The sequence below is a fragment of the Lycium barbarum genome, chromosome 2, assembly GCF_019175385.1.
Source record: "Lycium barbarum isolate Lr01 chromosome 2, ASM1917538v2, whole genome shotgun sequence".
NCBI classification, from domain to species: Eukaryota; Viridiplantae; Streptophyta; class Magnoliopsida; order Solanales; family Solanaceae; genus Lycium; species Lycium barbarum.
Genome location: NC_083338.1, coordinates 122,033,650 through 122,048,114, shown reverse-complemented (window position 1 = coordinate 122,048,114; position 14,465 = coordinate 122,033,650). Strand labels below are relative to the sequence as shown.

General features: G+C 35.5%; 1 protein-coding gene across 2 annotated transcripts; it reads left to right on the top strand.

Annotated features, from left to right (window-relative positions):
* Nucleotides 1-6,067: 6,067 nt before the first annotated feature.
* On the top strand, nt 6,068-13,778 carry LOC132626986 (long chain base biosynthesis protein 1-like). Of its 2 annotated transcripts, XM_060342019.1 has the most exons (13): nt 6,068-6,327; nt 8,056-8,173; nt 8,260-8,354; nt 9,378-9,469; nt 10,299-10,392; nt 10,486-10,558; nt 10,672-10,804; nt 11,718-11,895; nt 12,458-12,598; nt 12,678-12,773; nt 12,896-13,037; nt 13,143-13,270; nt 13,375-13,778. In XM_060342019.1, the coding sequence occupies exons 2-13, from the start codon at nt 8,059-8,061 to the stop codon at nt 13,549-13,551; spliced, it is 1,464 nt and encodes a 487-aa protein (XP_060198002.1). In that variant the 5' UTR covers nt 6,068-6,327; nt 8,056-8,058; the 3' UTR covers nt 13,552-13,778. The 2 variants fall into 2 exon arrangements, with proteins under 2 accessions (XP_060198002.1, XP_060198003.1); XM_060342020.1 differs by lacking the exons at nt 6,068-6,327; nt 8,056-8,173 and having other exon boundaries at nt 8,271-8,354; nt 9,326-9,469.
* Nucleotides 13,779-14,465: the final 687 nt, after the last annotated feature.

The window sequence follows — 14,465 nt, the reverse complement described above, 5'->3', positions numbered from 1 at the left end:
ATGATTCTAGACATGATCCTATTTAAAAAGATCTAGACAATTCTATCCTCTTCTATAAATATCTAAGATTCTAGAGCATTTACTAAATATCTAAGATTCTAGAGCATCTAGATTTTTCTTAAGTAAACTAAATATCTAAGATTCTAGAGCATCTAGATTTTTCTTAAGTAAACTAAATATCTAAGATAGTCCAATATAACCTTGTAGATTATCTTCTAAATATCTATGATATTTATTCTTCCAAAAAATTAACTTTAATATTTCACACTCCCCCTTAAATTAATTTTTTGGAAGCTATCCTGAACTTGTCGTGGAAGAACTTAGATGAATCTTTTGGACGTGCCTTGGTGAAGATCTCAGCAATGTTTTCCCGACACTTCTTCCTTCTTCAAATGATGATGGTTTTCCGCTGATAATTGAGCCTCCAAAGAAACATGAATACGTCTTGATAAAATTTTCATTTCTGTAGCGGGCAGTCTTGCCACTATTTCTTTTTGGCCTTTGCGAACCACGTGAATCATCTTCATGCTGAATTTTATATTCTTGAGTTTCCAGACTCCCCCTTTCTCTTAGCTCCTTGACAATTGTGTTATTTGGAGAAGCACCTGAGTCGGTGACGATCTGACCATCAATTTCCTGCGAAGACTCAGCACTACCGTAGGATCCACCACCAGATTCCCTTTTCAGCTCCTCAATTAACTGTTTGTCAGCTTCAGAGCATCCGAGAACCATATTATCTGTCTCTCCATATGAAATTGAGCCTTCAAGGTCAACCTCTTCGTTTATTTGACCGTCAGCTTCTCCATCTGCTTCCAGCATTTGATCTGAGCTAGTGATTGACTCTGATATGGCAGAAGATTGACCAGAGACTTCAACTTCCACTACAACTCCCTCAATGCTTTCTCCAGAATGGTCACTATTGTTATATATAGTTTCAGAAACTTCATGCTCAGGATCTACTTCAACATCCTCCACGTCCAGACTTTTATTACCAGTTTCAGGATCTGCTTCGTTGATTTCCTCAGTAGCAGCTACCACGTCACTAGTCTGAACGTCTTTGGAATCTTCTTGCTTTTTGATGACACCAGTGTCTTCCTTCTCCACGTGATGGACCGTATTATCTGCTGTCACAATGACATCACAACCATTGTTTTCTTGGAAGTTGAAAAATTTAGATTCATCTTCAATGAGATGGTGCCCACATCCTGAATCCACGATCCAGCCTCTTTCGAAATTGAGAGAAGCCAAGGCATCTACTACTCGAGTCTCAGCTACAAAGTACCTTCCCCAATCTTATTCTTCAGGAGCTCTCTCAGGTTGAGCCATGTAGCTTTCCTTGGCTCGGCAAAATCTTTTTATATGTCCTACTTCACCACGTCGATAACATTTAATAGCCTTCTTACCATTATTAGAAGACTCTTCCTTCTGTCTTGGCGAGCTTGACCTCTCATGGAATTGAGAGTGTGTCATTTCTCTTGAGCCACTTCGTTTTTGTCTTCCTTTAAAATTCCTCTTGTCAACCGCGAGAGCATTTCCTTCCCCTTTTTTGATAGACACACTAGCCATCTGTTTGGCTAGTAGCTCCTGTGATGACAACAAATTCTCAAACTCCTCCAAGGATGGTTGTTGAGCCCATCCTTGAATTGATGTAACAAAAGGAATATATTCTTTCTTCAAACCACGAATGATAATTCTTCTCATTCGTGCTTCAGAGATAGTCTCATCCGGATTTAATAATGAGATCTCTAAACATAATTTCTTAATCTTCAAAAAATATTCGGCAATAGAAAGATTACCTTGAATGGTGTTAGCCAATTCATTCTCCAAGATCTGTAGCCGCGCTTCATCCGTCTTGTTGAACAGCCGATCGAGGATCCTCCATATCTCATGAGCTGATTTGCACCTAATAATATAATCAAACAAGTTGTGAGAAATGGACCTCTTCAGGATGAACTCCGCCTTCGCATTAATTTGCTTCCACTTCTTGCATACGTCACTATTTTTCGGTTCGTCAATAGGAGGACTTGTGTAACTACCATTAACAACATCCCACAAATCCTCTCCCACAAGGTATGACTCTATACATGTCTTCCATACCTTGTAATTGGACTGATTCAACAACTCCATCCCCAGTCCATTAACACGACCGCTTAAATCCATATAGAGAAACCAGTTGAATCTACCACTAACCCGATCTTGAAATAAAATCCAGAAGCCAACTACGGCAATGGCTCTAATACCATGTAGAGAAATATAACAGAAGAAAAAGTAAATCGAGGAGACCTTCTACTAGCCCAAGATCGTTAACTAACATCGGAAGATTCAACTAAAGAAGAGAAAGCTTTGGAAAGGAGAAAGAGAATTTTAGATAGGAGAACTTGGTTATGGAAGAAAGGTTTTCTTGAATTACTTGAAGTACTTACAATTAGGTTGGTTACAAATGACTAAGGTCACTCTATTTATAGTTGTGTATGAATGATTCTAGACATGATCCTATTTAAAAAGATCCAAACAATTCTATCATCTTCTATAAATATCTAAGATTCTAGAGCATCTAGATTTTTCTTAAGTAAACTAAATATCTAAGATTCTATAGCATCTAGATTTTTCTTAAGTAAACTAAACATCTAAGATAGTCCAATATAACCTTCTAGATTATCTTCTAAATATCTATGATATTTATTCTTCCAAAAAATTAACTTTAATATTTCACAAGAACTTCCTGAGATGCGATTTTTTTTCTTTTTAGCCTAGTGTTCCATACCTACTTTGGATCCGATTAATTTGGATTCCCGTTAAGAATTTCCATTTGGAGTTAAATCGCTTCTTAGTAAAGCTGATTATATTCCTGAATTCAAACGTGAGACTTCTAATTGAGGATGATGGATACTTACCATCGTATCACAACCTTTTGTGGTATATGCTACAACTTGCTTTAAAGAAAGTAATGTCCATCAATGTTGTAACCCTACAACTCTACAAGTGGTGAAACTACACGTCTTCTATGACATACAAGCAAAGGGAATACAAGAACAAAATTTGCTCATCACTTCAAATGACACTCAACCTTGTCAAACCATAACTATCAAAGGTCAAAATCACTTCAATTCCAGGGTTTGCCTACAATTTCCGCTCATGGTTTATCCCAGTTACCCACAGAATAATTATGTATTATTTTCTTCTTGGTCCAAACGCTGTTGGTTTATCATATCTTGAAAGTATTCCTAACACAAAAATAAAACAAAACTGTAGAATTAATAAAACAAAACAACTTCTAGATGATAATACTTTATTCATAGTTAAAAAAGATGGGATTTAAGGCACGCAATTGTTTATCTTTTCACATTCTGACTAAGCACTAACACTAATTTTCTGTCTAACACAGGGAGTCGAGGATATCTCTCGTTTCTTGGATTACATAAGGAAAGAGGAGTCCTCTTGGATAGAAGATTTTTCCTTTCACGTCCTTTTTTTTTAATCGCCTTAGTCGTTGACTTAGACCTCGCTGAAATCATGTACATCCCTTAGTGAATTGATTCAAGCATAAATCAGAACTGACATTTTTCATTTTCTTTTAGAAAATAGAACGTATTATTGTTTGTGGCATTCATTCAATTCAAGCATAAATCAGAACTGACATTTTTCATTTTCTTTTAGAAAATAGAACGTATTATTGTTTGTGGCATTCATTAAAGGGCAAAATACATCAAAACACCCGTAAACTATATTCAAAATGTTGATATCACATCTAAACTATACGAGCGATCTATTACACACCTAATATATTTAAAATTGATATTTTTTGCTCCCTGATACAATATGACCAGTTGCATTAGGGGAGAGTGTGCACACTCTCTCCCCACGTCAATGCCACGTCAGTGCCCCGTCAAAAAAACCTCTAATTTTTAATTTTATATTTTTTCCATTCCCCTCCTCCTTCACCCTCCCTTTCTTCTCCATCACTACTCCCTTTCTTATTGTATTACCACCATTATTTCCAATAAGCTTCAATAATTTTCTGGTGAGCTTCCATTTTTTCCGAGTAGCTTCACAACGTCCACTACTACATTTTTTATTACTTCCAATTGCTTCTCCTTCATCACTAAATAACCCCACGCACCCCACCTATTTTATCCCACAGTCCCGCCGCCCCCACTCACCCCTCCTCTCCAATGCTCTGTTTCATGCCCATGAACTGAGGGAGTAAGTTTTCTATCAATTTCTCTGTGGAACTCCATACAAAATCAAAGCACGGATCATATATTTAATCACCCACCTTCAAACCCACCACTAATATCATTTCAATCACCAGAAAATTCAAGCTACACAAATTGGATTCAAAATGCTCTCTTGCATCCAACTGCTCATATGTTTAAATATTCACCCAAATAACCAGTAATCTACACAAAGAGATAGAGGCAAGCTTTATGAAACAAAAATCGGAAAAAATTGGAAGAACGGGGGAACATGGACATCAAACAGCTGCAATTTTTTCGTGAATTTGGGTGAACGAGAAGAGCTTCAAATAGTGGTTTCTACAGCAAAAATTTAGTCGACAACCAGAGCTATTGACCGGGGAAACTCAGAGGCGACAGAAACCAAAAATAGGAACCACAAATGATACCCCTCGAATAACCTAGCAACCTGGACGTTCACTGGTGCTGGAACTGGTTTTCTTTTAGCTGCGTTTTGCGCAGAGAAGAAGAGAGGATGGTGGGTATGATAATGAAGAAACTGAAGGGGGCGTGGAAAAATTAAAAAAAACCTATTCTTTTTTCTTTTTTTGGGGGGGGGGGGAGGGGCGTTAATTTAGATTTGGACGCGCCTTTTTTTTTTTTATATATATATTTAAGTTTTTTGTCACTTTAGCTTTTGGGTGGTATAAGTTTCACTTTAAATAAGAATAAGGGGTAATAGATCGTCCGATTAATTAGAGTGTGAACTCAACTTTTCAGATATAGTTCTGGAAACCATGTATTTTGCCTTCATTAAAGATCAAAAGTTGACATTTGGTGTATTGAATGTGTAAAGGACCAGCTCTTTACTGGTAAACAAATCAAACAAGTCACAACTCACATCTCACAAGCCACAACCCTCATGTACAATTCAAGCGAGAATTAAAATTAAGCAGTAATCCGCCGGATAAAAAAGGTATCCACTTAATCTTTATTGTTTGGTTAAAAAAGAGTATTTACTTATCAATTCAAGAAAGATCTAACCTTATTTTTTCAGATTTATCCTTGTTAAGGGACCAAATCTCAATATTTATTTAATTAGAGGCATTTTAGTCAAATCACTTATTTTTATATAAGAATTAGTATTTTCTTAAGACTTGTGTAAAATACCAAGTGGACACTCTTTTTTATCCGTAGGGAGTACAAACTTTTATAAATGTTTATATGAATTCATTTGTCGATGAAGTTTATAACTTAGTTCCGGCCACAACTAACAAAATGCATATTCTTAATATCATAAAATATCCGATTAAAAGAAGAAAAAACAAAAGGAACTTCAAATATAGTTATATTAGTGAGAGCTTAGTAAGTCTACGTAAATAAATTGGTTCCGCGTTTATAAACTTTCTTTATCATTTGAATATGCTATTTTTGGGTTAATGTAGAGGAAATAGGGTCATATAATTTCTCCTTCCGTCTCAATTTATATGAGTGTTGATCTATTTGAGAAATCAAACGGTTTTTTCTTTGACTACAGTTTTCTTCTATTCTTTTCATATATTATAAATTATTAATTATGCAGAGTTAAAGTACTTTTATTTAGTCTCGAAATATGTAAATTTATTATAAAATACTCGAAGAATCTATATTTAAAATTAAGTCAAACAATGAGTTATTTGACTCCCCAAAAAAATTAACCCTCGTATAAACCGGGAAAGAAGGAGTATGTTTTTTTTTTCTCCGCACCTAATTGAATTCAAGACGAGTTATTACAAATACGGCCCATTATATTGAACCAGCAAGCAGAGTGCGCCTATTACAAAAAAAAAAAAAAAAAAAAATTTGGACCAAAGCTAAAAAGTCAATTTTTTTATTGACCAGTAGAACTGCTGACCTGTTAATACATTTGCCTTTGACAGCAATCTCACTTCATCCATGTAAAAGCCAATCTGTATTTTTCCTTTCTGCAATCAATCCCTCATTATAATATTACTATATTTTTTTATTCAAATCAATTCAATCCTCATTTTAAAACCAACAATCAGATCACTGTTCACCATATCTCCATTACAAATTCGGCAAAAAAAACACTACAAATAATAAAGCTTTTTTTTGAGGACACAAATTGAAGCTTCAAGAATCACTCTTTCAGGTCAGTTTCTGTTTAAAGATATAAAATTTCATTAGGGTATTCTTTAAATCGGAGTTTTATATATTTATGCAATTTTTTTTGGTGATTCTTTTGTGTTTGAAAGATTAATTATGTGCAAAAAATGCAGCTTTGATGTAGTTCTTAATCAATACTGTTGAAATAATTTCTAGTTTTTGTCTTCATTGGTCTGTGGGGATTTTTATGTACAAATCTTGGGTGTGTTTGGATCAAATTTGTGATCTTTTCTAATTGTTTGAGAGATTGGTGATGTGATCTGAATTATGGTTTGTTAGAAGGGACTAAGTAGGAATATTGTGCTTGGATTTATAGGTGTAAACTCATATTTTACGTTCAGATTTCCATTTTGTAGTTTTATTGAAATGATGAAGTGGGATTTTAGAGAGTTTAGTTCAACTATTGCAGAAGGGAAAAGGGTTAAAAATACCCCCCTCTACTTTGGAAAAAGGGCTAAAAATATACTCCGAACTTATTTTGGTCAAAAATACCCCTCTCATCCTTAAAGTTTTCAAATATACCTCTGTCTTGAAGGAAATTATCCCCCAAAATAACCCGAAATCATTTTTTAAATCCGCTCCATTATTTAAACCCGACCCAACTAAATAGTAACCTATAAGATCCCCCAATTCCCTCAAACTTCAAACTTACATATTAGGGGAATAAGGGGATCTTATGGGTTATTATTTAGTTGGGTCGGGTTTAAAAAATGATTTCGGGTTATTTTTGGGGGATAATTACCGTCAAGACAGGGGTATATTTGAAAACTTTAAGGATGGGAGGGGTATTTTTTACCCAGGATATTTTTAGCCCTTTTTCCAAAGTAGAGGGGTATTTTTGACCCTTTTCCCATTGCAGAAATTAGGAGCTCTTTATTTTCCCTACCACAGACATGAGAACAACTAGTCATTATGTCCCATAGTTTCTGTCCTTTTTTTTTTAATAATTTCCAAGAATCAGCTAATGATCTTTAGTTAAGATTTTTAAATGTATTTTATCTTATTTTGACAGTGCAAATGCTGGGATTTAGATTAATTTTTGGTGTAGTTTCTAGAGTTAAAATTTTTATTTTGAAAAAAAGTGAGTTAATCTGTGTCAGTTTAAGTCTAAAATTAGTCAATATTACCATCCAAAAGAAAAAAGGTATAAAAATTATGGGATGAAAGGAGTTTTAGACAGGAGAAGTAGCTTGGAGAACAAGGGTTAATCTGCTCGTTTCGATGATATAGCTTAGTCCTCAGAAGTAATAAACCGTGGGAGGAAGTCTAAAATCGGGAGCTAATATTTTGAATACGTGGTCGAGGTGCGCGCAAGCTGGCTGGACACCACGGTTATCTAATAAAAAAATAAAAAACTGTGAGTATGTGTCTATTGATAGTGTGTGTGTGTGTGTTTGAGAGAGAGAGAGAGAGAGAGGGAGGGAGACTTGTTGGTGATAGTCAAAGATATTTCTGGTTTTATTTCTTGCAGAAAGGTTCCGATCATTGTAATTCTCTGGTACCAACTTAGTACCGAATTTCTTTTATTAGTATATACAATACAGTACCAGTCTCAGCTAGAAAGATACTTCTGGTTTTATTTATTTTTTCTCCTGAATCAATCATGAAGTTTAAGTTGTTTCGGTGCATCATTTTCTAGCTTGTGAGCATTTCAGGTTCAATAACAAATACTTATCTGATAGAACTGAGTGTAACAAACTTCTTTTCCATATAGATAATGGATACAACAATATCACTTCTTGCAAATAAGTTGAGAGATGCATCTGAATGGGTGACATGGATATCCGAGGCTCCATTTGCAAGAGCTGTGGTGTTTGGAGTTAACATTGGAGGTATCTTCCCTATCCATAAAACAGCTATTGCTGTTAAACTAGATTACCTCTGAGAAGAGATACTCTTTTGCCTCTTGATCCTGCAGGGCATCTGTTTGTGGAGGGTCTTCTCCTGGTGGTCATCCTTTTCCTACTATCGCAGAAAAGTTATAAACCGCCTAAAAGACCATTGACAAAGAAGGTTTGTCAGAATCTTCCCTTGTCACATCTGTATTATCCACGGGTTGTATTTTTGTTTCTTGCTTTATTTTGTTAGTCCATCTATTGTTCTTTCTCGTTCTCTTTAATTTTCTCGTACTTGCTTGGGATGAGGCGTTGTTGTTTGTTTGATTTTCTCATTCATATGAACAGAGTCGCCTCCATGTTTAAGGTCCAAAAGATGTTTCATCCTACTCAATTGCTCTTCCTCATTTCCAAGATGATGTGCTAAAAGGGAAAAATGAGTACGAGAGAAATCATTGTATTATAATCACTCCCATCTTCTGGTTTCTGATTTGTGTAATTAAATGCTATCTTATCGGAAAGTGATCAAGGCAAGAATCCAAATTTGAAGACCGAGACTTTCTGACTAATATTCAGAAGACACGACGTCTTAACTGGATCTTCTCTTTAAAGTTGCAAAAGTCCTATGCTTTAGGCCACAGAAGATAATAAAAGAAGTAACTTTAAAAAATGACACTCTTAGAAGAATAGCATAATCTTTATAAAAGCTGCTGCACTAAAACTTAAAATATGTCCAACTCATCTTTTTCTAGGATGTTGTAGATTCCTCCATATCCTATTCTCTAAACTGCAAGGTGCTTCGAAAAATGCACCTGAACGTCTAAATTAAAGAGCTCCAATGTTCTATTTGTTTATACAAATCTTTATCTTGACCATTATATAGTGATTAGTCTCACCTGGTGCTAATATAATTCCACATTTTGATGTTCATAGCTAGGAGGTAGGCTTCTTATTTACAAGTATAGAAGTCTTTCCTTGGCATCATGTACATTATTATTAATGCTGGATCCTTGTACTTTATGTATTTGATAAATGGAGGAGATGGATATTTATTCGCTTCGTTGATTGTTAAAATGAAAAAATGTTGTTGTTTGTACCTTGTCAGCATTTGTTTGTAAGTGGTTGCAATGTTGTCTATCTTCTATGCAGCATGCTGCTTGAATACATTCAAGCTGATGAATGTGTGTGCTCTGGTTTTTAGGAAATAGATGAACTATGTGATGAATGGGTCCCTGAACCTCTTATTCCAACCATTACAGATGAGATGAAATCAGAGCCTCCAGTACTTGAAAGGTGAAATACTCTTTCTTCATTTGAAAAGCGAAAGCTTAGACTTGTTAGATTCTATTCAGACAAGTCATTATTCTGCATTTTCCCCCATTTGTCTAATAATGTCTTTTAACACTGTAACATTTTATTCTAGCTTAAGCGGAAGATACCAGCCAAAAGGTATAGGAACTAATTAAAATGCCATGCCGCTGTGTAATGTGGGAGCCACCTCTAGAGCCACTAGGGACTACCTCTTGAATCTCTTTTTCTTATGTTCTGATGATCCTGAACTGGGCCTAACAAGTTCAATTCCAGGGGGTAATTAGAATTTGATTTAAGGCTTTGGTTCCTCCTATTAAGGATTTGGGCTCAAACTTTTTAGGTCAAAGAGGATGAGAGCCAATGGGCCAATGGGGTGACTCGGGATGCAATGAGTTGATTGGGATTTTACAAAGCTGTTGACAATAAGAAAGAGCATCTGAACCTGCAGCTCACAACAGGAGAAAAATCTAGATAAGCAACAATTGCGTTACCCATCTACCTTTTTTTGCCTTTTTAGAGTTTAAGAATTAAAAAAAATATATATATGCAAGTTTGGTTTTTTAACCCCAACAATCAGCAAGATTAGCTTAGTTACCTCTTCTACTCGAACTTAGTCAGGGTATAAAGTTGTAAGACAAGTTTGTGAAGCTCATGACCCCCAATCCTTCTACTTCCCCACTATGAGCTACTTAAGTAAATTGTACCAACAGTATAGCTTGCTTCAAAGAAACCCCCTTATATTTCTATTGTTGTTTCCTATTTATTTGAGTTCTCTCATTTGTTTAATTTCTTACAAGTTTTAATAATACAGCGCTGCAGGTCCTCATACAACTGTTAATGGCAAAGAAGTAATAAATTTTACTTCAGCTAATTACCTTGGATTATTAGGAAACGAAAAGTTGCTTGTAAGAAACCCTTCTCTCGAATATTTTAACTTGTCAACCTTTATTTTGGTGCTTAATTTTGTAAGTTTATCATTACCTAATGTCGTATATCAGGAGACATGTACCAGGGCATTGGAGAAATATGGTGTAGGTTCTTGCGGTCCTCGTGGGTTCTATGGAACAATTGGTATAATATGATATTCATCAATAGGGAGTTAGTTAATTTTCTTCTGCTGTACTTGCCTACCTTCCTCTTTCTCTTTTGACAGGCCCAACCTTATCATTGTTTATTTCATGCAGATGTTCACCTTGATTGTGAGGCCAGGATAGCTAAGTTTCTTGGAACTCCTGATTCTATACTCTACTCTTATGGACTTTCTACCATGTTCAGTGCAATTCCAGCATTTGCCAAGAAGGGAGATGTCATTGTTGCGTAAGTTAATTTATTCTTGCACGATCATTGATATTATATTTTTCCAATGAACCAGTGTTAGGAACCCAGAAAACTTCTCCAAACGTTAAGCTGTAAATTTCCCAAAACAACACAAAAATAATAACACACTTCACTGCTATTTGTTTCCAGCAACAAACAGAGCAAGATTACAAATAAACAAGCAACATCTGAGAATGATAATTCACCCAACAACCTAGGTATTTCGAGGAATATTATCCTCCAGACTAACTACAGAGAAAACCTTCTGAAAAACTCCAGAATAAACTGCCTATCTTCCCTTAATAACCATCCTAACTTCTAAGTAACTGCTAGGTAACTGCTATTAATACAGACACAAAATAATAATTAAATAAAACAATAATATTTAGGCCTTATTTTCACCCTTCTTCCTGCGATTATAGAGTTTCCTAACAGCAGGTCTAACAACCAGGCCGTAGAAAAGTTATTTTCTGAACGGATCCTTATACAGGATGATGTATCTTTTATAGGGATGGGAATAAAGGGTTTCGATGTATCATTTCTAGGGGTGGGAATAAAGGGTTATGAAGAAACCATGCGATAGAATAAAATTCAACGCGGCTGTTTTATCCTTAGTAAAAGGGGAAAAAAACTTAAGCTGATATTCGTATACGGAGAAGAATCTTCCTCCGCTTTTGTAATCAGATTTTGCTGTACTATTTTAAACATCAAAAGTTGGATTAAATTTAATAAGCTACTCACCAGTAGTCCGGTACATATCCTGATAATTTTTATGTCAACTGTAACAAACAAAATTACACCCACAAATAGGTATTGCGTCCGCAAGGTTTTTTACTTGTACGAGGCTTCTATATACATATTAGAGTTTCATGAATCAGTTCCCATTTTCAACCATGTGTTTTTGCCTGCATAGGGATGAAGGTGTCCATTGGGGAATACAAAATGGACTTCAGCTCTCTAGAAGCACAATCATATACTTCAAGCACAATGATATGGAGTCCTTGAGAAATACATTGGAGAAAGTTATGACTCAAAAAAACAAGCGAGCTAAAAAACTTAGGCGATATATTGTTGTTGAAGCTGTGTATCAGGTACTTTCTGTTTTATTAACAGGATTTTATTTAATTGTCAAAGCTGTATGTCGTAGCACTGCCGAGTGGCAGTTACTAAGTTCTAGGCCTGCAAAAAATAAGTTGCATCCCATTTAGGCTTGCAGAGGAGACTCAATATTTCACTGGGATTAAAAGATATAAGCAAGGTTGATTCACTGTATATGGCACTTAAACTTTTTACTTGGTGACTTATTATGATTCAGAAAGTTCTGAAACCTGTGACTGGGTTTTGGTTTTATTTGCCATTTCAAGAGATTATTCTAAAAGAGCATGGGCTAAAATATAATTCTTCCATTTCATGTAAAACTCCCTATCCCCCATATTTAGGCCCCTTCTTAGCGGGGGAAGTGGCAGAGTTGTCTTGGCTGTTTTTTAAATTGCGATTAGGTTGGATTTATCTTGTTAATGAGAAAATGAAAAGGAAAGAAAAAAGACAAGAAAATGTGCAGGTTTGTATTTGTTGTTTTACTTGTCAATACACAATTACCCAGTTTCTCTGAGAGGATTATTCTCTGTCTTCATTTGTTTCTACAACTTCTAGAATTCTGGTCAAATCGCTCCATTGGATGAAATCATTAAACTGAAGGAAGAATACAGATTCCGGGTATTGTTGGATGAAAGCAATTCCTTGGGTGTGCTTGGCAGTTCTGGTAAAGGTCTAACAGAATATTACAATGTTCCGGTATGTCATTGATAGCCATCTTCTATTATTATGGATTGTACTTGTGGTGTATAGCCTTAATGAGGTTATCATGTTACAGGTCGACAAGATAGATATCATTACTGCCGCCATGGGGCACGCATTGGCCACAGAAGGAGGATTTTGTACCGGGAGTACAAGAGTCATTGAACACCAGGTATTAAAATGTCACTTTCCTTCTCTCCAAAAAATGCCATGTTTAATCTTAATAATCTTGTGGCTATCTCCTGTTTACTGTTTCCCAGTTAAGCCTTCTTGATGGTGTTTTTTGTTTGGCAGCGTCTCAGTAGCTCTGGTTATGTGTTTTCTGCGTCTTTGCCTCCATATCTGGCAAGTGCCGCAATCAAAGCTTTTGATATCCTGGAAGAAAATCCTGATCTTATCACAAAATTGAGGGAAAACATTAATATACTGTTTAATGGTATTTACCTTATGCCAGCACTTTCTTCCACACCCCACCCCCCCACCCCACGCCATGTCAATGGCTGTAAAAAGATATCAACTTTATTACTTGGTATGGTTGCAGGTCTACAAGATGTTCAAGGGATGGAAATAGTGAGTGATCCACTCTCTCCCATAGTTTTTCTTAGACTAAAGAAGTCCACAGGTTCTTCAAAGAGTGACCTAAAACTGCTCGAAGATATCGCGGATCATGTAAGTAGTCATCTGAGTGTATCTGTAGTTTCTTCTGATTATTCTGTTCTCTCATACACATCCTAATTAATAATCTTCGACTCCACAAACTATTGTCGTTGCAGGTTTTGAAGGAAGATTCTGTTTTTGTTGTCACTTCAAAGAGATCAACACTTGATAAATGTAACTTGCCAATTGGGCTTCGATTGTTTGTCTCGGCAGGGCACTCAGAATCCGATATGGAGAAAGCTAGTGAATCATTGAAGAGAGTCGCGGCTTTATTATTGACAGATCAGAGCTAGCAGAAGGACGGCATCATCTTTAAAGTGAGAATAGGGCAGAAACATTCTGGGAGTTCAAATAGGTTCATGGTGAAATATCGAAGATTCTTTTTTACTTTTGTTGTTCATTATTGTTTGCATGTCAACTTATATTAGATAGATCAAGATTTACTTCTTGAGGTTGCCATGCTGCAAAGGCCACAAGGCCAGATAAATCAGTTCTCTTGATTAATGTTGCGCTTTATGTAGCTGTGTTAATCTTCTTTCCCTTTTTTTTTCCCCCTTCTTCTTATTGATTATTATAAAGAAAATAGAAGAGGATAGAATGGTGGGATCTAGTAGTTTGACTGTATAGACATGTTATTTCTTATTATGTTGTTAAGATTTACAGTACCTTTTTAGTGTGAAAGTGACAAAGCACAACCCCATAGTGTTTTTTCCTAGATCACATATAAATGTTTTTGGGATAATATTTTTTGCTTACTTACCAAACACTGAAAATCAGTAACAAAATTACTTATTTTCCAAAAAAAAAAAATATTATAGGAAAACATTTTCCGGACCATACAGACCCTATAAGAGTGCGCGTTCCTTTATTAGAGTGCACTTTCCTTTTGGCTGGAATATGTTTTCCTCAAAAAGAATTGTTAGCAACCAAATACTAGAGCTTATTATATTTGGAAAAGTATTTTCTACCATTCCAAACACATGGAAACGCCACGATAATTCCGTATATTGAAATCCAGTGGAGTACTTCAGATTTTCAAATAATATCTACGCCAGGCATTATGAGTTATGACTTCCATTTAGCCTTATAGAAATTAGATTAAGAAATTAGATGCATCCTAATTAAATGATTTGAATTTAATCAGCTTCATAATCTAAACCAGGCATTATGAGTTATGACTTCCATTTAGCCTTATAGAAATGTAACA